The 24,898-nt window shown below is 53.9% G+C and overlaps 9 protein-coding genes across 9 annotated transcripts in view; 7 read left to right on the top strand and 2 right to left on the bottom strand.

Moving 5' to 3' along the window:
- The window catches only part of BO66DRAFT_44648 (phosphatidylinositol-3-phosphate-binding protein BEM1), a 3,030-nt gene extending 888 nt beyond the window's left edge, over nt 1-2,142 (top strand). The window contains exons 3-4 of the mRNA XM_025651685.1: nt 308-1,069; nt 1,131-2,142. Of these exons, the coding sequence (XP_025505809.1) occupies nt 308-1,069; nt 1,131-2,048 (1,680 nt within the window). The 3' untranslated portion in view covers nt 2,049-2,142. The remainder of the gene's footprint in view (nt 1-307; nt 1,070-1,130) is intronic.
- Nucleotides 2,143-2,649: 507 nt separating this feature from the next.
- On the top strand, nt 2,650-5,212 carry BO66DRAFT_390471 (AFG1 family ATPase). The gene is made up of 4 exons (XM_025647013.1): nt 2,650-3,353; nt 3,439-3,898; nt 3,963-4,479; nt 4,538-5,212. The coding sequence occupies exons 1-4, from the start codon at nt 2,966-2,968 to the stop codon at nt 4,922-4,924; spliced, it is 1,752 nt and encodes a 583-aa protein (XP_025505808.1). The 5' UTR covers nt 2,650-2,965; the 3' UTR covers nt 4,925-5,212.
- Nucleotides 5,213-6,241: 1,029 nt separating this feature from the next.
- Nucleotides 6,242-8,525, top strand: BO66DRAFT_318877 (catalase-domain-containing protein; the record flags this gene model as incomplete). Its single annotated transcript, XM_025643626.1, has 3 exons — nt 6,242-6,421; nt 6,488-6,913; nt 6,972-8,525. 3 exons carry the CDS (start codon nt 6,242-6,244, stop codon nt 8,523-8,525), a joined length of 2,160 nt encoding a protein of 719 aa, XP_025505807.1.
- A 503-nt stretch (nt 8,526-9,028) lies between these two features.
- Nucleotides 9,029-10,560, top strand: BO66DRAFT_410078 (putative di-, tri-valent inorganic cation transporter; the record flags this gene model as incomplete). The annotated part of the gene is made up of 8 exons (XM_025649217.1): nt 9,029-9,110; nt 9,180-9,229; nt 9,276-9,320; nt 9,376-9,523; nt 9,571-9,651; nt 9,904-10,101; nt 10,152-10,231; nt 10,279-10,560. 8 exons carry the CDS (start codon nt 9,029-9,031, stop codon nt 10,558-10,560), a joined length of 966 nt encoding a protein of 321 aa, XP_025505806.1.
- Nucleotides 10,561-11,345: 785 nt separating this feature from the next.
- On the top strand, nt 11,346-13,376 carry BO66DRAFT_436851 (amidase; the record flags this gene model as incomplete). Its single annotated transcript, XM_025650946.1, has 7 exons — nt 11,346-11,621; nt 11,691-11,789; nt 11,839-11,912; nt 11,966-12,065; nt 12,112-12,533; nt 12,652-12,775; nt 12,840-13,376. The coding sequence occupies 7 exons, from the start codon at nt 11,346-11,348 to the stop codon at nt 13,374-13,376; spliced, it is 1,632 nt and encodes a 543-aa protein (XP_025505805.1).
- A 447-nt stretch (nt 13,377-13,823) lies between these two features.
- On the top strand, nt 13,824-16,336 carry BO66DRAFT_470060 (uncharacterized protein; the record flags this gene model as incomplete). Its single annotated transcript, XM_025652766.1, has 1 exon — nt 13,824-16,336. One exon carries the CDS (start codon nt 13,824-13,826, stop codon nt 16,311-16,313), a length of 2,490 nt encoding a protein of 829 aa, XP_025505804.1. The 3' UTR covers nt 16,314-16,336.
- Nucleotides 16,337-16,549: 213 nt separating this feature from the next.
- BO66DRAFT_419264 (TFIIH/NER complex subunit TFB2) lies at nt 16,550-18,442 on the bottom strand. The gene is made up of 3 exons (XM_025649802.1): nt 18,216-18,442; nt 18,065-18,152; nt 16,550-17,986 (listed from the first exon to the last, which is right to left on the bottom strand). Exons 1-3 carry the CDS (start codon nt 18,340-18,342, stop codon nt 16,741-16,743), a joined length of 1,461 nt encoding a protein of 486 aa, XP_025505803.1. The 5' UTR covers nt 18,343-18,442; the 3' UTR covers nt 16,550-16,740.
- Nucleotides 18,443-18,593: 151 nt separating this feature from the next.
- BO66DRAFT_390467 (PaaI family thioesterase) lies at nt 18,594-20,127 on the top strand. The gene is made up of 10 exons (XM_025647012.1): nt 18,594-18,699; nt 18,759-18,799; nt 18,879-18,891; nt 19,052-19,117; nt 19,198-19,240; nt 19,303-19,374; nt 19,435-19,481; nt 19,595-19,613; nt 19,708-19,786; nt 19,877-20,127. The coding sequence occupies exons 1-10, from the start codon at nt 18,673-18,675 to the stop codon at nt 19,965-19,967; spliced, it is 498 nt and encodes a 165-aa protein (XP_025505802.1). The 5' UTR covers nt 18,594-18,672; the 3' UTR covers nt 19,968-20,127.
- Nucleotides 20,128-20,160: 33 nt separating this feature from the next.
- BO66DRAFT_470057 (RNA helicase aquarius) lies at nt 20,161-24,887 on the bottom strand. Its single transcript, XM_025652765.1, has 4 exons — nt 24,628-24,887; nt 24,450-24,550; nt 20,923-24,390; nt 20,161-20,861 (listed from the first exon to the last, which is right to left on the bottom strand). The coding sequence occupies exons 1-4, from the start codon at nt 24,861-24,863 to the stop codon at nt 20,407-20,409; spliced, it is 4,260 nt and encodes a 1,419-aa protein (XP_025505801.1). The 5' UTR covers nt 24,864-24,887; the 3' UTR covers nt 20,161-20,406.
- Between the last annotated feature and the right edge of the window lie 11 nt (nt 24,888-24,898).

The raw sequence follows: 24,898 nt of genomic DNA, 5'->3' as shown, positions 1-24,898 counted from the left end.
CCCTCTCTCTCCCCCCCAAATCTTCACTTGCTCATGTCTCCACATCCCATTCTTGTTCTTTTCCCTCTTTTTATGCTTTGTCACTATTTTTGACTCTTTTACATAACTTAATCACTTACCCCCCCCCTTTTGTACCCCTCCTTCATCCTATTTCTTCCTTCCATGACTACGTGATCCCGATCGCTTCTGTTTGTGGGGTGTGGGATTTGTTTTTCTTCGCATCCGCCCTTGGCTCGCCGGCGTCAAAGACGGACAAATCATTTGCTCGCAAACAGCTGTTAACTTAACATCCCTGTTTTGCGCGTAGGTTATCAAAGCGCTCTTCGATTACCAACCGGAGCCCGGGAACACACAGGAGCTTGCGTTCAGCAAGGGAGACTTCTTTCACGTTATCAGCAGGGAGGACGACCAGGATTGGTACGAAGCGTGCAATCCCCTCATCCCTAGTGCTAGGGGGTTGGTTCCCGTGTCCTTCTTCGAAGTCATCGGTAAGAACGAGAGAGATAGCGTCGGCTCTGTCGACTTCTTCAAAAAGAAAGAGCCGCACGACTCCGGTTTCTCAGATCGCGCCGCGTTCCCCGCCTCCGATTTCGTTCACAGCCCTCCCCGATCCTCGTCGCAGCTCAGGATGTCAGCCTTAGGGAAGGGCTCGAGCCCCATGGTCTACGGCATCGTTCAGTACGACTTCCAGGCTGAGCGACCAGATGAACTGGACGCGAAGGCCGGCGAGGCCATCATTGTGATTGCCCAGTCGAATCCGGAATGGTTTGTCGCTAAGCCCATCGGTCGCCTGGGAGGGCCAGGTCTGATCCCGGTCTCTTTTATCGAGTTGCGCGACATGCAAACCGGCCAGGCAGTAACCGATCCGTTGGAGGCCGTTAGGCGCGCCGGCGTGCCCAAGGTAGAGGAATGGAAGAAGATGACGGCCGAGTACAAGAACAGCAGTATTACTCTGGGTAAGATTGAGAGCAATGGCTCCTCATCGATGCAGTCGGTCACGTCTGGAGTGGATCGGATGTCTATTGGTCGCCAAAGCACTAGCCAAATGAGCCAAAACGGCCACATGTCTGTGAGTTTAAGTCCTTGCGCATCCACGGAGAGAGTCAATCGCTAATTTGGTGCGGGGACAGGCCTACCACAACCGCAACGCAAGCAAGAGTTCACTTGTGCAACAAGCTTCCCATCAGTCCCAACAAAGCTACCATCAACCTCTCATGGCGCCTATCGCTGCCTCAATCCCTCGTTACTGCTTCGACAATGATAAATACTGGTATATCATCGAGGCCAAGATGGAGGACGGCCGCTGCTGGGAATTGTCTCGCTACTACCACGACTTCTACGATTTCCAGATCGCCCTCCTGACCCAGTTCGAGGAAGAAGCGGGTAACCGTGGGAAGCCGCGCACTTTACCTTACATGCCGGGGCCTGTCACACACGTCACGGATGCGATCTCTAACGGCCGTCGTCAGAATTTGGATGAATACATTAAGAAATTGCTGGCCATGCCTCCTCACATTTCCCGCTGCCAACTGGTCCGCCAATTATTCGCGCCCCGCGCTGGGGACTTTGAGATTGATCCGAGCGCATTTGGCGAGGACGCACGGTTCTCTGGTGGCTCGCACCATTCGTCGACGCACGAGCCCTCGCGCAGCGTCTCGCGGCAGTCCTCGCAAGCTCCGATCGCCGTGCACACTGATCGCAACTCTCACCAACGGGGGCAGCCGTCGCTGTCTCTGGGCAACGGCAACCCGCCTCCCATGAACCGCCAACCTAGTTCGATTACCCAAGTTTCTACCACCTCTAGCAGCGGCGCTATGAAGGTCAAAGTGTTCTTCCAGGATGACTTGATCGCCATCCGGGTCCCTAGTGATATCAGTCTCCAGCAGCTGAAGGAGAAGCTGATTGACCGCCTGAAGATTCAAGACGAAATCGTCGTCCAGTATAAAGATGAGCCATCCGGCACGTATGTCGACTTGGCCAATGACGCCGACCTTGACACGGCGATCTCACGAAACTCCAAACTCACACTATATGTCGGAATTGCATAGACGCGGTGATCCTCTCTTATCTCTTATAGACCTGTCTGTTCTTTCCTTTCCGTTTGCCCTCGCCGCTAACATGTTCTGTTGCGGGTGTACTGGTGTTATGGTGTCCTTCTCTTTCTGCCCTTGGTCATCAGCCTCTGAGCGAGTGTTGTTGTTCTGAGTCACGAGGTTGATACGATGACAAAATGACATGTCTGAAACGTTTATGCCATCATGTACCCTCTTTGAATTTTCCTTTGTCCGCCAGGCCATGGCTGATTGTGTCCTCCATACCCTGTTCTGCGTGCGTTGTTGTTCCGTGTACATAAGCCCTCTTCTGCATATAATCTCAGCGACTGTAGGTGGATACCTACTTCATTTTTACTTTTATGTACCTAGAGTATCAACCATCCACCTACCTTAGTATTCAATCCATGGCAGTGTAGAAAGACCAGCCAATCAAGCACGGGACAATTTCCGTCTCCGCAGGTTTTACGGAGTACTTACATCAGCATCGGAACAATTGCCGAGAATCAGATCACATGACGAGCATCGGAACGAGGTCAATCCCCTTGGCTTTTCGTGGGAATCCATGTGCTGGTTGGTCGTACTCCTCAATTTTGCGCTAGATTTTGTCTCTCTTTTCTGTATATTGTCACGACTCTCGAAGTGGACTGTACTGTACATATCGCTCCTCCCACGGCTTGTCTCTTATCGCGTTTCCTGAATCCTCCGTCCACTGTTCCGACTGCGATCCTTTCGTCCCCGCTTTTTGTCCCTCTCCGCCGATTATTTACCGACCGGGCAACCTCGGTCGAAACGGAGTGAAGAAGCGCTTTCCACCGGTTTTGCACTGCTTACATGCGCTTGATGATCGCTACAAAGCGCCTTTGAGATTTTCTTTCTTTCCATTCTTCTTTCTGCTTACAGTTTCTGCACCCATGAGCGGCTCGTCGGCGAAAGTCTGCGCGGACTACGTGCCCAGCGCATTGCGGGCCCGGGGCTCTGTCCTGCGTCGTGCCGCACCTGCTCCGCGGGAAGGAGGAGGAGTCCGTCGAGCATGTTCTCGCGACACTCGTCGGGGCTTGCATCATGATTCCCGGACTGTGCGTCCGTCGACGCACGTGCGGGTTTGTGGTGGTCCTGGCCCTGTTGACCTGAGACGGGTTCAGGGTCAGTATGCGCGGAGATTCGCGACGGCAGTTCAGGAGAAGGGCGAAACCTCTTCTTCTACCTCCCCGGGTGCAGCTGGGCTGCGCGGGGGTCCGTTGGCCGAGTATGATGTGAGAGTGCAGGAGGGTCGCTTGCGGGATGATCCCTATCAGCGACGTAAGTGTCTCCTTTACCTTCTGGGCGTGAAGCAACACCAGCGGGGAAGTGTCGCTAACACGAACTTGTTGTTGCTTCGAACCAGAAATCATCGAGAAGCTCCAAGACCTCTACGAACGCCTGACCTCCTACCACCCGCCCGCGGTGGTGCACCCGAGCCCGGAATCCCTCGACCCCAAACCCAAGTCGTCCTCGTTCTTCGGCTCGCTCTTCGGGCGCAACAACGACAGCGCGAAGTCGGAGCTGACGATTTCCGAGTCCCTGCCCAAGGGCCTGTACATGTACGGCGATGTCGGGTGCGGCAAGACGATGCTGATGGACCTGTTCTTCGAGACCCTGCCGGACAACATCCGGGCGAAGAACCGCATCCACTTCCACAACTTCATGCAGGACGTGCACAAGCGCATGCACGTGGTCAAGATGAAGTACGGCCACGATTTCGACGGGCTCCCGATCGTGGCGGCGGACATTGCGGCGCGGTCGAGCGTGTTGTGCTTCGATGAGTTCCAGTGTACCGATGTGGCGGACGCGATGATTTTGCGGAGGTAAGAAGACACACCCACAGATCTACACATTATTCCGGGATACTAAACAACTATCTCCCAAAAGACTCCTCGAACAACTCATGGCCCACGGCGTCGTGCTTGTCACCACCTCCAACCGCCACCCGGACGACCTCTACAAGAACGGCATCCAGCGCGACTCCTTCATCCCCTGCATCAACCTCCTCAAGACCGCCCTGCAGGTGATCAACCTCAACTCGCCGACGGACTACCGCAAGATCCCGCGCCCGCCGGCGGCCGTCTACCACCACCCGCTCGGCCCGGCGGCCGACGCCCACGCGCAGAAGTGGTTCGAGTACCTGGGCGACTTCACGCACGACCCGCCGCACCCGACCACGCAGGAGGTCTGGGGCCGCAAGATCGCGGTGCCGCTGGCCAGCGGCAAGGCGGCGCGCTTCTCCTTCCAGCAGCTGATCGGGACTGCCACGGGCGCGGCGGACTACCTGGAGCTGGTCCGCAACTACGAGGCGTTCATCATCACGGACGTGCCGGGCATGAATCTGAACCAGCGGGATCTGGCGCGACGGTTCATCACGTTCATCGATGCGGTGTATGAGAGTCGGGTGAGTTCATCCCCCCGGTCGTTGTCTACAACCTCAGCACTAATTTTCTTGGATCAAGGCTAAACTCGTCCTCACAACCGCCACCCCGCTCACCAACCTCTTCCTCTCCGAGTCCGACGTCCGCACCACCCTCTCCGACCGATCCGGCGACGACCACTCCGACCTCTCCGACGCGATGCGCATGATGATGGACGATTTGGGCCTGTCCATGCAGGCCCTCAAGACCACCTCCATCTTCTCGGGCGATGAGGAGCGCTTCGCCTTTGCGCGCGCCCTGAGCCGTCTCGCGGAGATGGAGAGTAAGCAGTGGGTGGAGCGGGGGTTGGCCTCTCCGGCCGACGGGGTTAAGGATGGTGGTGGTGGTAGTGCTGATGCCAAAGAGAAGGCGAAGGAGAGGGAGGAGTTTTTGAAGGGGAGGGGCCATTGGGCGGAGGATAATATGTAAATCCTCTTGCTCTTGAGGTATGAAGATGAGGATGAGGATGTGGGTGAGGGTGAGGGCGAGTGGATGGTCTAGAGTCTTAGATGTCTAGAGCTGGATTGCGCGGGTATGACGGCTATCGCGGATGGTAGATATGGGTGTGGTGGTAGGACAGGATAGATGGGATGGGATACCCCGAGTACGCGAGGATAGACTTAGTCAACAGCTCAGTCAGGGTCTGCTTGCATGATGAGTGATAGTTCTTAGCTGGTGCTTCTGTGTACTGTACAGAATAGAATAAATAGAATGCATGCTCTTAGATACCTATCTACTCAGGCCTCAGGCACCATGAATACTCATGCCTTAGGCACTGTGGAACGTCATTTGCAATCTCGGACACTCAATTGGGTGGTTCATTCGAATAACATGAGGTACTGTCGATCACGCGGTGCCTGCCAGGTGCTTGCTTACGGAGGAATTGTACTGATGTACAGACAGTACTATAGGTTACTACCGAGTCAATCCTATAAACCAACCATCCTTCATAAGTACTGAACTTGAGGCGATTGAATGACCCTACCTACAGTACATATCAGAACTCCTCAACTACATACAGTAAGTACATCCTTTGAACCAAGAAACATCAACAGAAAACAACTGTGTACCGGTAGTTATCTGCTCACGTGCTCATTACATACCTATCTGACTGTTCCAGTTCCAATGACGTCATCCCACCTCCATCCTCGGAGAAAAGACGACCCCCCCCCCCCCCCCCCCCCCCCCCCCCCTCGACATACTAGAAGTAACTAGATCATGCAGCGAATTTGTTTACTCCTAGTCTAGACCAGACTATGCTACTCGATTGAAACCAGTAATAAGCAGAATCAAGCTTTACACCCCTCGGAAATGCGAAATGCTACTTACATAGTACCCGAGTATCAAACCGGTTTGGGCGGGTACCTGACTGACATCATGGCCCTGACCCTGACCCGAACTGGCCGACTAACCCCCGAACAAACTTGCTGGAACTTCGTGGATGTCGATGGGACCCTGGTTCTTGGGAGCCGGGACTTCCCAACAGAGAAACATGACTGGGCGATCGACACTCTAAATGGAAACTCTTGCATCATCTGGGTTCCTCCTGGTCAATAGTATTGGGCTAGATGCAGGAGCTGAGTAACGGTGATTAGAAATGGGGGGGTGGGAGTGGTCCGTGGAAGGCGCTGTAGGGCTGAAGGGAGGATGGTTCTGGGGGTTATATAAAGGGTACTTGGGTACGAGTGAGGGAGAGTGATCATTAATACCACACACACCTAATTACACCCCGACCAAGAACCCAACATGTCCAAGCAGGAAGATCTCGCGCGCGATACCGTCGACCTCTCCGGGGAGAGTCAGGGCAAGCTGCCCATGACGACGGATTATGGAATCAAGATCGCCGACCCAGATCATTGGCTTCGGGTGGCGGATGCGAAGAGGACGGGGCCTTCGTTGTTGGAGGATCCTATTGCTAGGGAAAAGGTGGGTTTATCATTGGAAACTGGCGTCTATCTGTGTAGAAAGGACTTCTGCTAATGGATGTTACAGATCATGCGCTTCGACCATGAGCGTATCCCCGAACGTGTGGTTCATGCCCGAGGCGCTGGCGCCTTTGGCACCTTCACGCTGCACAAGGCCATCCCCGAGCTCACTACGGCTGGGGTATTGACGGACACATCCCGCGAGACGCCGGTGTTCGTGCGTTTCTCGACCGTACAGGGTAGTAAGGGGAGTGCGGACACCGTTCGGGATGTGCGCGGGTTCGCCGTGAAGATGTATACCGCCGAGGGGAACTGGGATATCGTCGGCAACAACATGCCCGTCTTCTTCATCCAGGACGCGATCAAGTTCCCCGATGTTATCCACGCCGTCAAGCCTGAGCCGCACAATGAGATCCCCCAGGGACAGTCGGCTCATAACAACTTCTGGGACTTCCAGTATCTCCATCCGGAGACCACGCATATGCAGCAATGGGTAAGCGGTATTTGGTTGTATTTGTGGAACTGTGAACCAGTACTTATAATGGGTTTAGGTCATGTCCGATCGTGCGATTCCCCGGTCGTACCGGATGATGCAGGGCTTCGGTGTCAACACTTTCTGTCTCGTCAATGCACAAGGACAGCGCCACTATGTCAAGTTTCACTTCACACCCGAGCTCGGTGTTCACTCCCTGGTGTGGGATGAAGCCCTGAAGATTGCTGGCCAGGATCCTGACTTCCATCGCAAGGATCTCATGGATGCCATCGACGCCGGTCAATACCCGAGATGGAAGTTTGGTATTCAGGTTATCCCCGAAGAGAAGATGGACGACTTTGAGTTCGACATTGAAGATGCTACGAAGATCTGGCCCGAGGAGCTGGTGCCAATTCAGTATATCGGACAATTGGAGCTGAACCGTAACATCGACGAATACTTCACGCAAACCGAGCAGGTGGCCTTCTGCACCAGTCACATTGTGCCCGGTATCGACTTCTCCAATGACCCCCTGCTTCAGGGCAGAAACTTCTCTTACTTTGATACCCAGCTCTCTCGCTTGGGCCCTAACTGGGAGGAGTTGCCGATCAACCGCCCTGTGTGCCCGTACATGAGCCTCGTCAACCGGGACGGCGCCATGAAACACCGCATCACCAAAGGCAAGGTAAACTACTGGCCCAACAGGTACAGCACCAATCCTCCTACCGCGCCAGACCAAGGTGGATTCGCTACCTATCCGGAGAAGCAGCAGGGCGTCAAGACACGTGGACTATCGGACAAGTTCAATGAACACTTCAACCAAGCCCAGCTCTTCTACAATTCACTTTCGCCCATTGAGAAGCAGCACGTTGCCAAGGCGTTTTCGTTCGAGCTGGATCACTGCGACGAGGAGATTGTGTACAAGCGCTTGTCTGAACGTTTGGCCGTGGTTGACCTTGAGCTGGCCAAGACCGTGGCGAAGAATGTCGGAGGCGACACACCCACCGAGGCCGGTAAGCCGAACGAGGGTAAGACATCCAAGGGACTCAGTCAGCTCGAGTATCTCTCCGATGACGCACAGATCGCGACTCGTCGGATTGCCATCCTCATCGCGGACGGATTCGACTACGACTCGTATACGAAGATGAAGGAAGCTCTGCAGAAGCAGAACGCGTTTATCTTCACCATCGGCACCCAGCGCCAGGGGGTAACGGCGGAGTCGGGTGAGAAGGTAGTTCCAGATCACCATTTCCCTGGTATGCGGTCAACTCTGTTCGATGCAGTGTTCGTCCCCGGAGGCAAGCACATTGCTGCCTTGACCAAGAACGGCATAGCCAAGTATTGGATCACCGAGTCATTCGCCCACCTGAAACCAATTGCCGGTCTCAATGAGGCAGTGGACTTCATTCGGAAGCAGATTAATCTGGACGCAGTGAAGCACGCCTCCAGTGGTGAGGTGGTGGAGAGTTACGGTGTGGTCACCGGCCATGGTTCCCCAGCAGAGCTACTGCAGCCGTCGTCAAAGATTGGCAAGGACAGCAAGGGATTTTTGGACCGGTTTGTCTGGCAGATCTCGCGGCACAGAAACTGGCAAAGAGAGTTGGATGGTCTGGCGGACGAGATCGCGGCCTAGGTGGTTTGAATCGTTGAATAGTTATGAGATATGATAGCACCTCAATAATTAATGAATTTGGTTTCTTTTTCAAAGACGTACCGCAGTGTCAGCCACACCAATAAGTATCCACTCGTGCCCTGTATAGCTCAGGGGTAAGAGTCAAACGTGCGGACAATTTTGAGCTGCATGTGATGTGTGACTGGAATTCTGGTTTGTTGCAATGCAAACGCCCTAAGCCCCGAGGCCTGAGAGAATATAAAGGCAGCAGCGTGGCCAGCAGAGCGTTGCTGGGTTTTCCCCAATTTCTTTCCTATACGACCACCCTGTGAGCTGTTCCAGAAGTTCTCCTCGCGTGTGATCTGTACATTTCAGCCTGGTTCCACGGAAAATCAGTAGGGTGGGTGCAGATGGACATGTAAGGGGCAGGGCTTTGACCGGTGAGTTCTCGACCAGCCGTGACTCCTTTATCAACCACGTCATTCGTGGTCCGTCTCATTGTTACACCAGACAGAGGGGGGGCCATGTCACCCAGAATCTCGCGCTCTCAGCGCTTAATGGTCGTCATTGCAATTTCCTCTGCCTTCTTTGTGTCGGAGATCTCAGGTGCCTATTCTCCTGTCACACCGGGCGTTAAGATCAATGCTCACTGTCGCTAATCATCCGATACCATAGTTGGCTTTTACACACATTCCCTGGCTTTGGTGGCCGATGCATTCCATTACGTGCGTCTGGGATGATCCTTCGAGGGACGATTGCTGATGGTTGCAGTTGAGCGACCTGGTATCCTTCATTGTTGCCTTCCTAGCTCTCAGGGTAGGCGAACTTTTGCACTGAGACAAAATAAGAAAGCTACTGAAGCATATGCTAGGTATCTGAGGCCGATGACTCGCCCAAAGCACTCTCTTTCGGATGGCAGCGAGCCCAGTTGTTGGGCGCCTTTTTCAACGGGGTCCTTCTGCTCGGGCTCGGTATATCGGTCTTTTTGCAGTCCATTGAGCGATTTATCTCGATAGAGCGTGGGTGTCTTTTGGTGGAAGGCCGATCCTCAGCTGACCGTCGATAGGCGTTGAGAATCCTAAACTCATGTTTATCATGGGTTCTATCGGCCTAGGACTCAATTTGATCAGTGCGACCTTTCTTCATGGTGTGTTCTGACCGTTTTGGCACTTGGGGTGTGGTTAACAAGAGGTTAGAGCATCACCACCATGGACATGATCATGACCATCCAGCTCGAGCCATGATAGAAGTCCCGGCGTCAAGCACAGAAGATAGCGATGGGCAAGAGAGGCCTGAAAGTCCCGGGGTCCGTCGCGCAAGCTATCGATTCCTGACGCTCACACCAATGCTGACTGTTGAATACACCAGCATGACAATCACAAACACGTTCTACACACAGCTCAGCCCGTCGCTCATTCACACGACCTGGGAATGATGGGGGTTCTGGTCCATGTTCTCGGCGACGCAGCCAACAACCTTGGAGTGATGGCCGCGGCATTGGTGATCTGGCTGACCCATTACGAGGGTCGGTACTATGCTGATCCAGGAACGACTATGGGAATCTCAATCATGATCATCCTGTCCTCGTTCCCGCTTAGTATGTCCATCCAGGACTACCACTGTCAGTTTTCGTGTTGACTGTTTTAGTGCGACGAGCCGGTCTCATCTTACTTCAGAGCGCACCGAATGGAGTCGATGCTGAAGACGTAAAGCATGACTTGGAAAAGGTGAGTCTCGAGAAAGCGTAACTGTTTCAGCGCTGACTATAAGCTAGATCCCCGGCGTGTTGTCGGTTCATGAGCTTCACATTTGGCAGTTGAATCAGCAGAAAACACTAGCATCTGTCCATGTAATGGTGTCAGACAGCTCGGTCCCGGCCTTTTTGAGGTTGACCAAGACGATCAATGAATGTTTCCATGCATATGGAATTCATTCAACCACTATCCAGCCAGAGGTGGTGCATCCGGGAGCGATCAGCAGCCTAGCGACAGAGGGCATAGAGAAATGTCAAGTCGTATGTGGAACAATGTGTGCAGGATTGACCTGCTGCGGATAGATAGATTCTGAGGCCAAAATGTTGAGGTGTTGAGACGCTGGGATGGGAGAGGAGGGAAATTGTAGTTAACCAGAAGGACAGACATTTAGAAAGAACAATCAGTGAGAGTCAGTCATCTGACCTCGATTTAGTCATCTCTCCTCCTCTCTCCTCAACTCTTCTTCCGTCGCCGGCTGCTCTTCCCCTCACAGATCGACATTCAACGATAAGACTTCGATAAGAAGTCGGAATATCTTATCTCTTACCCCTCAGACATGCGGAATTGATTCCGTGAGACAACAAAGGCATTGTGTTGTTCTAGCTTTAAAGTGCCTGTCTCCTACGATTCTTAGATCTCGCAGAGACTCTGTGGCTGCACAGAAGCGTGCCATTCATGGACGTGTCGAAGACTTCAATGGAACAGACTCATCGAACTTCCCTCCCCTCCGCCACAATAGGCAAGTACTCGCGATAGCTTGGAGATAAGAAAGACCGCATCCCCACCCGAGGTTGATCGCCTATCTGCACGCCGCTTGCACAGCATCCCCTCTTGCTTCCCCGCGAGCCACCGTGATTGGATTGCATGCCGATTCGGAAATGCCTGTCAAGTATCGATCCCGCCCGATTCCAAGCCCTCAATGATGTCGGCTATGCGCTAGTTGTGTGAGGGCTGGTGGCTGGACGCGGCACTATAAAGTTGACTGACCCAAGTTCCTGCTCCTTGCTTCTGTTCACCTCTCGATTGTTCATTTGAATCCCCGTCATCATCATCATCATCATCATCATCATCATCATTATCCTGCAAAATGACACTTCCCTGGGAGATTCAGGCTCAAAAGGCTCGAGATATCCTTTCTAGCTCCATCCCTCAACAATGGCTCATCCCGGCAGACAAATTGCCCTCGCTCGATGAAAAGAACGTAGAGGACTTTCCGCGCAGGAGTGGGCTGTTCTCGGAGCACGAGCTGGCCATCACTGAGATGTCCGCCACAGAGTTGGTATGCGACATGGGCTCCGGAAACCTTACCGCAGAGGAGGTGGTGACGGCTTTCCTGAAGCGTGCCGTGGTCGGACACCAATTGGTTCGTATAACCGGTTCCGCCGAAGTCTATCCGCCGAAGTAATCCAGCAACTAACACTAGATGTTTTAGCTCAACTTCGCGACGGAATTTCTGGCAGAGAAGGCTATTTCGCGAGCAAAAGAGCTAGATCGACACTTCAAGGAGACTGGGAAGCTGGTTGGCCCCCTGGTAGGATGGTCTCATCTGCAAAATAAAGAGAGGGAGTTGACAGTCACAGCACGGAGTACCCATCAGCGTCAAAGAGCATATCGGTATCAAAGATTTGACCTGCAACGGCGGCTATGTAGCATGGTACATTTAAACATGTTGAAACGGGAAAGGCATTCACGACTGACTATTTGAAGGGTAAATGACATTGCAACCGAGGATGCACTACTCCTTCAATGCCTTGAAAAAGCCGGGGCTATCTTCCACGTCCGCACAAATCAACCACAATCCCTCATGGTATCTCTCCCTTCTCATCGAGTTACAACATAGCTGACTCTGGCAGCATCTCTGCTGTAGCAACAACCTGACTGGCACGACGCTGAATCCATACAACCTCACTCTCAGTCCCGGAGGCTCCTCGGGAGGCGAGGGCGCTTCAACGGGCTTTAAATGTGCCCCTCTGGGCATCGGTACAGATATTGGAGGCTCGATCCGCTGCCCTGCTGCATTCTGTGGTTCGTATGGTTTCCGTCCGACGGCCCTACGCAACCCAATGACAGGCATCAAGGCGCCTGAACCTGGCCAAGAAGCAATTCGCGGGGTTGTTGGTCCTCTTGCTAGTCAGAGTGTGGCAGATCTCGAACTCTTTCAGCAGGCTGTCCTGGATCAACAACCATGGGAGATCGAAACCTCGATTCCGCCGGTACCTTGGCGACGAGTGCAGCCTACCAAGGATATAGCCGTTGGAATCATGTGGGATGACGGGTAAGCCTACCTCGTAGCTTGGGTCTCAGCTCTCGCACCGCCACATGGCTTCAGCTGTGGGAACAAGACCGCGTCCAAAGTCATCAAGAGTAGACTACTTATCGCTCACTACCTTCAGGATTGTCCATCCCCATCCCCCCGTTACCCGCGCACTCAGACACGCCAAATCCAAGCTTGAATCAGCCGGCATCAAGGTCGTGGACTGGGAACCCTACAAACATGGCCATGGCTGGGACATAATTGTGAGTCCTGTCCTTGAGGTCATCTCAAAAGTCCGCTCTTCTGCTCTGTACTGACAGTCGAAAGTCTAAAATGTACTATCCCGATGCAGCCCTCCTCCAACGTAGCCTGATCACCGCCTCTGGCGAGCCCACACTCTCCCTGACCTCGTGGGCTTTTACCTACAGCAGCCCCAATCCCCTCACTATCGCCGAGACCTGGACCCTGAATGCTCAACGCGATGTCTACCGCGATGAATATCAAGCCTTGATGCGGTCTCGCGGCGTGGACTTCATTCTCTGCCCTCCGTACGTTGGCGTCGCTGCCGTGCTCGGGGAGAGCCACTACTGGAATTACACGGCTATCTGGAACATTCTAGATCAGCCAGCCGTAGTGTTCCCAAGCGGGCTGTTCGTCGCAAAGGATGAGCTGATAGACGAAGAAAAGGAGTATGTACCGCGGGCGAATGGTGTTGATGAACGGGAATGGATGAAATGGAAGGTTGCCGGAGCGGAAAGATATGAGGGAGCGCCGGTGGGATTGCAATTGGTAGGAAAGCATTTCAAGGATGAGGAGACACTGGCAGCAGCAGGGTTGGTGAGCGAACTGCTTTCTAGGGGTTAGAAATGCCCGAGAATATCATTCTTCCTCTCTTGAAAGTGGTGGCTGGTCTTGGCCAGATATCTGTATGTGAGGTTATTTAACAGAGCACAATTTTAATTCACATACAAGCAAAATCTACCCTCAAACGACTTAGCTCAAGATAATTGTTTATTCTAGTCTCGATTTCATCTTTCCAGTCGGTATTCACATTCTCTGGCTTTTGCTTATGTACTCGGTTGCAGTCCCTACAGTTTGATGGAATTGTTGCATTGGGTCAAACATCAATGCAGTGTTAAGACCTCGCAACCAGCTTCACACTATCAGCAACCGAGCTGCACCAAGCGTTACCATGGCATTGATCTGAAGATCAGCGACAGGACACGACCTCTCAACTCCAATTCAACTGAACTTGAGCAGACTAAACCACCACCCCTGACTACGAAGTCAATCCCAACACAGCGATTGACGATGCCTACATCCGGTCCTCCTCGAAGACTATCTCAGCCACCAGCCAGACGGCCTCTAACCGGCAGACCGAATGATGAAGCTCGAGACACACAAGTCGAGAGCTTCCAAGAAGAGTCTGAGCCAGAGCCACATGGCCGTCGCAGACAGACCTTCGGCACACCGTCAACTCGATCCGGATCACCCCCTCCCTTTCCTCCCCTTGCTCCCTTCTCTCCACCATATCCCCACATCACACCAACAACAAGACCTCTCGCCCCACCACCCAAGAGACGCAACCACCGAACCATCCTCTCGACTCTACTCAGCAAACGCAAACGACACACAACCCTCCACCACCGCACAGATCACAGCCGGAAGACATCCGGCCGCCAACGACTCCAGCAACAAAACAATGCCAAAGTCACCCAACAATGCCTTTCTCCAAACAAAGGACTCTACCGCGCCAAGGGGCAGGGGATTTATCCCCCGTCGTCAACATCCTCAAAGAATCTTCACAACCGGGTAGCTGCGTCCCCAGACAAAGAGAACCTCCCCCCAGAAGATGAAAAGCTCCTGCACAGAGAACCCAGCAACGACGACGAAGGGGCTGCCGATGAGATGCATAAAGATGTGGGTGGGGCCGGCGGTTGTTCGCAATCTGCACCTGTGTCTGGATCTACATGCAGGGGTTGTTCTCACAGCTACTGCGACTGCGACTGCGACTGCAGTTACGACTACGACTACGATTACGGCTACTGCTACCCCTCGGATTCCTGGGGAGACAGTCTATCATCGCAGGTGGTATTGACACGTTCACCATCACGAACAACAACAATACCTTCGGATGGGATCTGGTGGTGGAATGACACTGACAACAAGATGAGGGCAAGTACGACGAGGGGCTCGAATGGGCTGACGACGAGGGCTAGGCTCTATAATCGCCAACAACCGCCGCAGCAGGAACAGCAGCAGGAGCAGGGCCAGACTTTCAGTCCCACCTCCCAGGGCTTAGTAGTGAGAAGGCCGCTGAACATGGGAGCTGAAGAACGAAGGAAAGCGCGACCAGGAAGCCTCCTCGCCCGACCTCCTGCCTCTGCTTCTACTTCCTCCTCTACTCCGCTGCGCAAGTCCTTCCCTTCAGCCGCCACCAATACTCGTAGTCGACTATTCGAAGGGACGATATCCTCGCGGTCCAAGATGGTCGGCGCACCACCAGCAATAATGGCTGCGACGAGGGCCACAGCAGCGCAAGAGCCCCGAAGAGCGTCGGGCATTAATCCCACCCCGCCGAGAAGAGTGCGATGGACGAGCAAGTTTGAGAATCTGCGCGCTCAGGGTAACAGAGAGCAATTGCAGCCGCAGCCGCAGTTGCAGCAGACGAGGACGAAGAGAGAATCGACGGGGCTGCGTGCAGCACCTGCGCCTGCGCCTGCTCCTGCACCCGCGATAGGTTCGAGGAGGGAGTCTTTCAGAAGGAATTCGCAACTCGCTCCTCCTGCTGCTGCTGCTCCACGGCTGCCATCATCCTCGATAGGACCGAAAAGGGAGCCGCCTCTACGAAGGAATTCGCAACTGGGTCCTCCTGTTGTTGCTCCTGCACAGCTCTCATCATCTGTGATAGGACCGAAGAGAGAGTCTATACGAAGGAATTCGCAATTGGCTCCTCCTCCTGCTGCTGCTGCTCCACGGCTACCGTCATCCTCGGTAGGGCCGAAAAGGGAGCCTCTACGAAGGAATTCACAACTGGCTCCTCGTCCTGCTCCTTCACAGCTACCATCATCATCACCCCCGAGGTTACGAGCCACACATGCCCAAAAGGAAGATAATAGTGGTAGTGGTAGTGGCAACAGACCTGGTTCCATTAGGGCTGGGCCTCCTGCTCCCAGAACAGCACGACCACCACTAGCAACCGCAACAACAGCCCACCGCAAACCCACCGTAACCGTAACCCAGGACCCCCAACAACCACTCCGAAGGATCACCCTCCACCGCGCCCAAGAAGAACCGAAAAAGCAGCTGCTCACCCCTACCCGTGCTCCCCCAGCCGCCACCACCACCACAACCCCGCGCCGCAGCTTCACCCACACGCGCATCGCCTCCCTCCCCTCGATCGTCAAATCCCTCAACCGACCCAAACTCATCGCGGGCCCGAAGTCTTTCGCCCAGGTCTGGGAAGCCCGGCCGCCGGCCTACTGGCTGGGCCGGTTCGTGACCCTGACCAATGCGTTCCACTACGAGGACTCGTTCCGGCAGCCTGACGCAGCCACAGGGTCTCCAGGGATGCTCTCGAGCTACCCCCAGCGGCCGCTGGCGGGGGCGGATGCTGCTGCTGCGGTGGACGCACATGCGAACGCAGACGCGGACGCAGACGACGGGGATCTGCCGAATTCCCGCGTCAAGCGGGCGTTCATGCTGCTTGAGAATGTCTGTGTGACGGACGAGGCGAGTGGGGGTTTGCGGAGGTTTCGGGATGCGTATGTGGCGAGGTTTGGGGATCGGTGGATGGATTAAACCTGGTTTTTCTTCGGTTTGAGGTGAGGGAGTTGGGAGTTCTCGGCTGGGCTGTACTGTACTATAAAAGTCTGGTAAGAATAGGCGTTTTTGTTCTTATGGTTCGGATCATGATGATTATGGTGATGCTGGTGTTAGATAGAGGAATGTTCTTTTTTTCTGTTTTCAGTGTGCTTTACTACCCGTTAAAAGTTCTTGATACTTACCCAGGGAAGGTAAGGTGATCGTTGCTTCGTGCGCATGTTGTTTGATTCCTAGTCATCAAGATATTTCTCCTATGATACATTTCCCCGCGGTTCCTATCTATAAGCCCTGATACCAGATCATCAATAAGATCTTCTTTCGTCAGAAGTAAAGCGTGTAAGCCGTGAAACGCCAGACCACCCTCAAAATGAGCATCCTTTGACAACCTCATGTAGAATCTTTTTCACTTCCGACTCCGTAAGAAAGCGGCCACCTGTTCGTGTCGAGTCACGAAGAACATGCGCTTGCGGTCCGACTTCCAGACGAGCACGCCGATCTCCTCGGCATAGCGGCAGGGGGCCTCGTACTCGGCCAGGCTGACGAAGTCCTTGAACAGGAAGCCGGCGGTGGCCTGGACGCGGTCGCGCTCGAGCTGCCAGAGGCGGATCTGGTCGACGACGGTGGGGGGCAGGATGGACTGGGGGATGCCGGCCTGGTTGGAGGTGGAGCGGGAGGTGTTGTGCTTGCGCATCTGCGGGTGGGCGTGGGTGGACAGGTAGGAGATGATCTGGTCGGCGGTGATGCCCATCTCGACGGCGCGGCGGATGGACTGACGGGTGATCTTGCCGGTGATCAGGTTGGGGAAGCGGTACTTGAGGGTGGTGAAGAGGGCGATGAGGCTGATCTGCAGCGGCGACGAGGTGTAGGCGTACAGCCGGTAGTTGGTTTCGATGATGATGAAGCCCGTGCCGGCTTTGTTTGCGGCGGAAGAGGAGGAGGACGGATCGCCGGTCGGATTGCCGGCCAGCGATCCGGCGATGGGGTTGCTCAGCGCGCTGGAGTCCGAGGTGAGCGTCGTCGCCAGCCGGGTCGGGTAGAAGTGCGCCGCCTCGGGCGACTCCTGGTAGACGATGCCGAAGTCGGCCAGGTCGGCGAGCGTGCGCAGCTGGTTCGCCGTCAGGTGGCGCTTCTCGTACGACTGGCCCAGCTCGAGGCTGCTCAGCAGGAAGACGAACGAGAGCACCTCCACGCTGTCCATGCCGATCGCCTCGGCACTCTCCACGTACAGGATCAGGATGTGCCACACCTGCGTGCTGACGTCCTGCAGCACGAACGCGAACCCGTCCTTGGTGATGTCCACGCGCGCGCCGCGGATCTCCACCAGATGGCCCGCCTGCAGCAGCTGTTTCACCCCTTTGCTCAGGTTGACGTCCCGCTGGATCCCGAGCCCGCTCGTCCCCACCATGTAGCCCAGCACGCCTTCCCACTGCCGCCGCGCGTAGTCGTCCAGGTTGGCGATGGAGACCGCCGCCGCGTTGGACGGGTGGGCCAGAACGCCAAAGGACTGGGTCTGCTCGGCCCCCGTGAGGGCATGTCGCAGCGAGGCAGCGAACGGGTTCGTGACCATGTACGCTCGCACATTGTTCGCGATGACGGTATTCGACAAGATATGTAACCGGCCGAGAATCGAAAGCGCATTATCACGTTCCCTTCACGCCGGCGTTTTTCATTAGCAAACTGGGTAGAGCCAAGCCAACGTACGTACTCCAAACAGATAGCAAACTCACTTTAAGCTCTCGGATTTCACCCAGACCTCCAGATCCGCCGCGGGGAGCGGATCCTTGAGGTACAGCAAGGCCATCACAAAACATTTTGCTATAACAATCACAGAGTCAGTCTAAGAGGCACACTCCTTGGCCGGGAGGGTAGATGGCATACCCAAGTCAGGCAGCATGCGCCTGAAGATGGCGAGGGCGGTTGATGGCTGCTGGTAAAGCTTGAAGAAGACCGTGCCAGGAAGGCTCTCGAGATATTCAAACGGACGAGACGATGGTGCAGCAGCCATCTTGTCTGCACAAGTCACCTCTGCAGCATGGTGCGACCAGGGCGAGAGAGGAGAAAAGCTGGGTCGCTTGCAGCCTTGGGTAACTAACAACCAAGTTATAGAGAAAGCCTTGTGGAAGCTTGGTGTGAGTAACTACGCAAAAAGAATAGAATTGCGGAGAGCGGTTCGGGGGGCGAAACCACCACCAAGCGCAGTCCGCGGCGATGACCTCAACTTGCTTACCTTCGCCTTTCCGACTTCTACCCGTCCCGCCCGTCTATACTCCGTAGTGACTTAGCTCATATATCTTCGCAATTCGACTCAATTGCACTGGTTTGACTTGAATCTACCATGACCTCCTTGCGCTTCGTCAGATCTGTAAGTTACTGTGATCTGACTCCATATTCACATTGATTATACTGACTGTTCCTCCACAGGTCTGGGAGTCCTTTCGGGCCAATTCGGGGCTGGAGCCTCGGTAAGTCAATACAAACGGCATTTCTGCACCATCCATGAGTACCTGGCCATTGACAGCCCGACGATCGTGATACTTCAAGTCTATTAGATGGTGTAAGTCCTCCTTCAACTCATTTGCAGCTCATGCCCTCTACATGCGCAGTTGCATGAAGTATATACTGTACATATACTTCCCCCACGGCCTCTCCGGCCTATCAACTTCCCAACCAAGACATCGCATCAACAAACTAACAACACCGGTGCAACTCCACAGCTCCGCGTAACAGCCGCCCGACCCGGCAGAGTCAACTTTGAACTCGACATCAAGAAAGAGCACACAGTAAGCCAACCGTTTCTCCACGTGTTAGCATCAAGTACAGTCGCGTCGCGAATACAAGTCCCCTAACATCCGCAACCCAGAACCGCTTGCAAATCCTCCATGGCGGGACCATCGCCAGCATGGGTACGTAACTCAACGTGTGCTGGCTTCTCGCTCTTTGAAACTGAAACTCAGATTGTCTCCAGTGGACCTAGGCGGTTCCCTCGCGGTAGCCTCCCGCGGTCTCTTCGCGACGGGTGTATCGACCGATCTCAATGGTGAGTAGAGACCTCCCCAAATAACCAAGTCACTAATTGCTAACTCGTCTGCGAAATGAGTGACCTATCTCAGCTCCGGGGGTAAAGTCGGAGACAAGATTCTGGCGGTATGTAACCCCCCCCACACCCCGGGGGGCCTTTCCCTGCCTGCGTTGGACCTAGCTCCATGGGCTGGATACGATACCAGAATATAGTTTAATGCTGATTTCGCCATATCCAGGAGGTCAAATGTGATAAATGTAGGTCTTGTCTGCTTGCTGTCGATGACGGTCTCCCCTCCGAATGCAGCACATTCGTGGTTTATCTCACGGAATCTAATTTCTGTAAATGCAGTCGGCAAAACTCTGGCCTACACATCAATCAAATTCCTCAACGAGAAGGGCGATGTCTTTGCGCGGGGTAGTCACACCAAGTATGCACCTTCTCAACTCCCCTCTCTCGATTCTTGATTTGTACAAATATGGAGGAAGGGGCTTGGGCTAATTAATGAGCTCTCGATCAGGTTCGTCGCCCTTGCATGGAAGGACCCGCAGAATATCGTCGAAGAGATGGCAAAGGAGGAGCAGCAGTCCTCGTCGAAGAGCGAGGCTTAAGTGGGCTCTTTCTTCTGAGGGTACTTTGGTGAAGGTGATGATGATCTATAAGTCGGATTGTCGGAGACACGACTCGTACCCCTGTAGAAAAAAAGGCAAGAGACGCGAGTTAGAGACTGTAGCTGTATAGATGTACAGTATATATGTTGGGACCTCAGGCTTCAAGCTGTCTGCAGAATTTCTTCTCGGGCATCAAGCCACAGTCTTACAGAGCGCATATGTACAGCAGGAAAGTTGATAGTAAAAAGATTTTGTCATGACTGTGGCGGCGTCTCATGGAAGCGCCCAGTCCTTCAGATGTTCATGAATTCGCTTCCCAATGGAACCAGGGTACTAGTAGTTAAAGAGAGGCATACATAAAGAGACGTACATGCATGGGGTGGGGGGGAGTAGGTAGGTAGATTGCAGAATCGTAGAAGGCCGACTGATTCAACTCATTTCAAACGCCGGTAAGGGTATGTTCGTGCAGAGGGTCGTCATCCATGTCTTCGCCGGTACCCATCATGACCTCATCTTCGTCGACCACCTGATCCTCGTCGGCGACCTGCACTTCATTGTCGATGGCGATGTTGTCTTCGCCCATCGCCTTGAGCTTAGCCTGGGTCATTTCGAACACGTACTGCCCGAGATGCTCGACGCTCTCCATGGGAGTGCCTTGAACTTCGTCATCCTGCGAGCGGGCAGAGGGGAACATCTCTCCGGGTGCAAGCATGAGCTTATCCGGACGCTGGAACAGAAGGTCGAACGCCGGCTTCAGCTCGTAACATGATTCGAATACTTCACGGCGACCGAGGATGTATAGTCCCAGCCGGGCGCGAGAGAGCGCAACGGTCAGACGACGGACATCGCGGAGATACCCCACGGTACGCGTCCGCGTAAGGGAAAGAATGACGTCTACAAGATCCGGGTAAGTATAGCTCCCAATAAAGGTCATATCAACAATAGGATGACTTACAGTCGTTCTGTTCACCCTGGTATTTGTCGACAGTAGTAACAATCTTAGGCATGCCGAACAATCCGTTCTTGGCACAGCGGTGGCTCAAGACATCCTTGATCAAGGCCGTTTGACCGGCGTACGTTGCAAGGATCGAAATCTTCGACGCAGGGTATCCAAGAAGACGCATGTATTGATAGATGGCGACGGCATACTCAGCCTCGCCCAGGTTCTGAATGAAATGTGGCGTGGGTTCTCGTTCCCCGTTGCCTTGATAGTCGGGGACGTTGATGAATTGGTAGTCAAATTGGAAACCAGCATTTGCCCGTTTGTACTCTTCCACCGTCTCGACTGTGGGAAGGTTACCAAGCTGTTTGTAGCGCCATTGGAAGAGCTCCGCAATATTCGGTCTGGAACGGCCCTGTTGATCGAGTGTGATAACAGGAACACCCAGTCTCACCAGCCGCAGGAAAAGACTCTGTTCAAAATGTGCGTATTGCCGGAAGGCCATGTTCTGAATAATGGGCGAGTTCTGCAAATGATCACCACAGAGAACCACGCGCTTGAGAGGAAGTTCACCATTCTTCATGTTCTGCAGTGCAGTAGGAATGAAACATTCAATCTCTGTAATTTGTGCAGCTTCTTCCATAATGACATTATCGTAGTGGAATCCTAGATCAGCAATCTCCTGACGGCGCATCGCTGCATGCGTCGATGTCATGGCAATTATCCGCGCCTCCTTCACAAGGAGATAGTTGGCCTTGTCCTTCTGCTGACGTAGAATCTCAAACGGCCGTATATCTTCCAGCTCAGAGAAGATCTTTTCGATGTGCCGCTGGCAGCCCTTCGCTACATCAAGCACAGTCTCTTTTGGTGCGGTAGGTTCAAAGACGGGCTGCGGTGCGTTTGAGAAATAGTCATGGAAAGGGAAAGCTGCGACGACTTCCTCGTTGGAAACATTCTCGGCACGCGCGTGATCCCAGAACTTGGCCCAAGCAGGCTGAACGTAGACTGTGTTGAAATAACCAGCAGTTTCGCAGGAGTTCCCATGGGCCCCTTGAGCTCCGATTGATGCAGCCAGTCGAGTGACCTCACTGAGAAAGAAATTGCGGTTTTCAAGAAACGACTCAACTCGGCCGTACTTGCTGTAGTTAGAGTCAGTTTCTAGCTCTTCCTCACCATGACCAAGACGGAGAAGATGACGTTCGTCAATGTCAAGAGCCACAATTTTCTGGAAGAGCTGATTCAGTGCTTGATTGCTGTGCGCGATCAGGAGTGTACGCTCATTAGGGAAGTCGTGGTAGATGTTGTTGATGATTTGCGTGGCGACATCAGTCTTGCCAGTGCCAGGAGGGCCGACAATGACAGTCAACCCAGGTTGGGTCCCTGACGTGATAGCCTCAACCTGCGCCGGAGTGAAGCGCACTGTGTTCAATTTGGGGGCATCGATCGGATAGGGGCCTGGGTGTGGCGGTTTGTATGTGGAAACGCGCAGTGACTTGGGACCTGATGCCTTTTCCGACTGATCTTTGCGTCGCCTCTTCGTGCCCGCTGACGGGGTCTGAGAAGGTTCTTCAACATATTCCAATACGTACGGAGGACCGAAACTGGACGTTTCGCTGGTCGAGGGCTCGATGGTCCTCCCGGGGAAGCTTTCGATCAGATGTTGCCAATCCAAAAATGTGTCTCGGAAATCGACCGACTTGAGTCGATTGGGCAATTCGGTGTATCGAGCTCCGGCCGGGTCCCCATAGCCCAAGAAAATATCCTGAATCCAGGAAGGCAGAGCGATATCGGAGACGATCAATTTCTGCATAGTATCGAGGATCGATTTGAAGTTGTTCTCTCTTCCCCTCCTCCGGGCAACCACGTTGATTGACGAATAGATATCCGGCTTTCCTCGGGCAAGTGCATCTCTGTCTGCCTTGAAAGCAGCGGGGTCCAGATTGACCAACAGCTTCCGGACACGAGGTTTGTGTTTGTAGCCATTCGACTGGCTGGAAGAGAAATCTCGTAAGGGACGACCATTTTCGTCGAGCACCTGAACTATCTCTGCGGTTCGAAGGTGTGTCAGCCCGGGAGCTTCAGACTCGCGAAGTCCAGACTTCGCGGCACCATCCGACTGCACGGCCAAGAGGAAAATGACATCATCTGGACGCAGAGAGTCCCATTCCCTGCGAATGTGGTCTGCTAACCTGCCCACCTCGATGGCGATTTCGGCCCTGACAAAAGCAGGCTTGGCGGAACCGACCTTGGGAGGCGCGACTTCAATTATAGCGGGCTTCGTAATCGGGATAGCCATCCGCGAGAAACCATCAAATGTCACAGTCTTACCATCACGACTTGCGCGGGGCTGCATCCGCTTGATGACTGACTCTATATCTTTCCGGATCTGGAAGAAAGCCTCGGAGCGGTATAGGAGGAATGAACGCCAAAGGAAGTCGCCAGTGCTGAGGTATTGTAGGTTCAATTTGGGGATAGCTAGCGGGGTAGACCCATCGTAATTCTCATTGCGCAGCAATGCAGGGTCATAGAGATCTACCTCCGTGGGGACAATGCTGAGCTGCGACGCAGCTTCTTGAAAGGTTGGCTTCCGTTCATAGAATGAGAGGAGGATCTCCATGTACAGTTGGCGGTCGGGTGTGACTTGCGACTGTTTAGGGTACTCGGTGCGGAATCCAAGATGGCTGCAGAGCTTCTGCAGTTCGTCCTCCTCCAAAGATGCCAATTGACCTTCCAGTTCCGAGCGTTGCTCAATAGAACCGTAGTTGGACAGGGCCAGGATCATAAGCTTGTCCTTGAAGTATTTCATAGAAGTCCTCTGCAAACGTGCCAGCTCTTGGCAGTGGACATCGTAAATTGACTGAGGCGATAGAGCTTCTCCTGTGAAGTCATCAATGGCGAACGATGCAAAGTGCTTGAGCAGGCCACTGAGGTCACGGAAGAGCGCATTGTCGGGTGAGCGGTAGAGTGGCGACAGACGGAGAACCGCTAGCAAATTCAGGTCCTTCAAAAGCGTGTTGACGTAGCGCCGGGTGGGGGGCTGGCTTTCCAGATCGACGAGGAACTCGAGAAATCGCTCACAGTATCTCAGGTTCTGTGTCTGGTCTTTCTCAGCGCTGTCCAATCTGCGGAGGAAATCCAAGACCATCGTGTACAGCCATGACCTCTCAAATCGGATCTTCGCCTTGGCAGCTTCATCTCCCGCATCGTACCGTTTGGCTGCAGCTCGCCATGCCTTTTTCAAACCCGGACTTTTCGCTAATAAGGAATCTCTTGCCCCTTCGCTGGAGAGGTTGTGCCAGATGGAGATGGAAACGAGCGGTGCGCACTCTTTGCGGATCAAGGTATTTTCGACGGATTGGAAAGCACTGATGATGAAGGAAATGATGGATAGTCGTGGGGATGCATCGAGGGAGGGATCGATGCTCATCGAGAGGATTCGATGGAAAAGGTTCGAGAAATCGTCCGGGCGATCGGAGAAGACCTCTAGACTTGGATTAGTAGGTTCTCCGCAGAGAATGTTTCGTGCACGTTATCAAGCTTACCCCAGATCGGTAAGTGTTCGCGTTGCTTGACGCTCACAATCAAGACGAGCAGCAACACATGGTAATTCGACGCATCTTCAGTGTAGGTCGGCCAAAGATACCTACGCTCGGCGGGTTAGCCATCCGTCTTGTCTCCAGAGCTAACCTATTTATCTCGAAAGGATGAGGGCGCGCATACTTTTCCAAGATGTTCAGGTTCTCCAGAGTGAGAAGCGAGCGAAAGGCGAACTTTTCAGCCTCGAGGGGATCCCAGATCTCCTTTTTTATGACATCCTGCTTGACTTTGCGGGTTTTGGAGCCCTCCAGCCAGTGGGATTTCGCCAACTGCACCCAGGGACTGTCTTCCCGAAAGTCGTCCACGTTCGGTCTGGAATCAAGGCCCGGCGCCATCGCCTGACGTGTCTGGAGGCCCATTCCTAGACGTAAGGAGGAGGAAATGGGGGGGGGGG

The sequence above is a fragment of the Aspergillus aculeatinus genome, assembly GCF_003184765.1.
Source record: "Aspergillus aculeatinus CBS 121060 unplaced genomic scaffold BO66scaffold_14, whole genome shotgun sequence".
In the NCBI taxonomy this organism is placed as follows: domain Eukaryota; kingdom Fungi; phylum Ascomycota; class Eurotiomycetes; order Eurotiales; family Aspergillaceae; genus Aspergillus; species Aspergillus aculeatinus.
Note: the sequence above shows the minus strand (reverse complement) of the source record. Positions and strands in the feature narration are given on the sequence as shown.

Bases quoted from the DNA above. Each gene is read 5' to 3' on its own strand.
- BO66DRAFT_390471 (XM_025647013.1), top strand. From the start codon at position 2,966: ATGAGCGGCTCGTCGGCGAAAGTCTGCGCGGACTACGTGCCCAGCGCA. The intron at 3,899-3,962 runs GTAAGAAGACAC...ATCTCCCAAAAG, and splicing joins GACGCGATGATTTTGCGGAG to ACTCCTCGAACAACTCATGG. The intron at 4,480-4,537 runs GTGAGTTCATCC...TCTTGGATCAAG, and splicing joins ATGCGGTGTATGAGAGTCGG to GCTAAACTCGTCCTCACAAC.
- BO66DRAFT_419264 (XM_025649802.1), bottom strand. From the start codon at position 18,342: ATGGCTGCTGCACCATCGTCTCGTCCGTTTGAATATCTCGAGAGCCTT. The intron at 18,153-18,215 runs GTATGCCATCTA...TGATTGTTATAG, and splicing joins GCGCATGCTGCCTGACTTGG to CAAAATGTTTTGTGATGGCC. The intron at 17,987-18,064 runs GTGAGTTTGCTA...GCCGGCGTGAAG, and splicing joins GTGAAATCCGAGAGCTTAAA to GGAACGTGATAATGCGCTTT.
- BO66DRAFT_390467 (XM_025647012.1), top strand. From the start codon at position 18,673: ATGACCTCCTTGCGCTTCGTCAGATCT. The intron at 18,700-18,758 runs GTAAGTTACTGT...GTTCCTCCACAG, and splicing joins CCTTGCGCTTCGTCAGATCT to GTCTGGGAGTCCTTTCGGGC. The intron at 19,787-19,876 runs GTATGCACCTTC...GCTCTCGATCAG, and splicing joins GCGCGGGGTAGTCACACCAA to GTTCGTCGCCCTTGCATGGA.
- BO66DRAFT_470057 (XM_025652765.1), bottom strand. From the start codon at position 24,863: ATGGGCCTCCAGACACGTCAGGCGATGGCGCCGGGCCTTGATTCCAGA. The intron at 24,551-24,627 runs GTATGCGCGCCC...CGCCGAGCGTAG, and splicing joins AACCTGAACATCTTGGAAAA to GTATCTTTGGCCGACCTACA. The intron at 20,862-20,922 runs GTAAGTCATCCT...CGGATCTTGTAG, and splicing joins CCAGGGTGAACAGAACGACT to ACGTCATTCTTTCCCTTACG.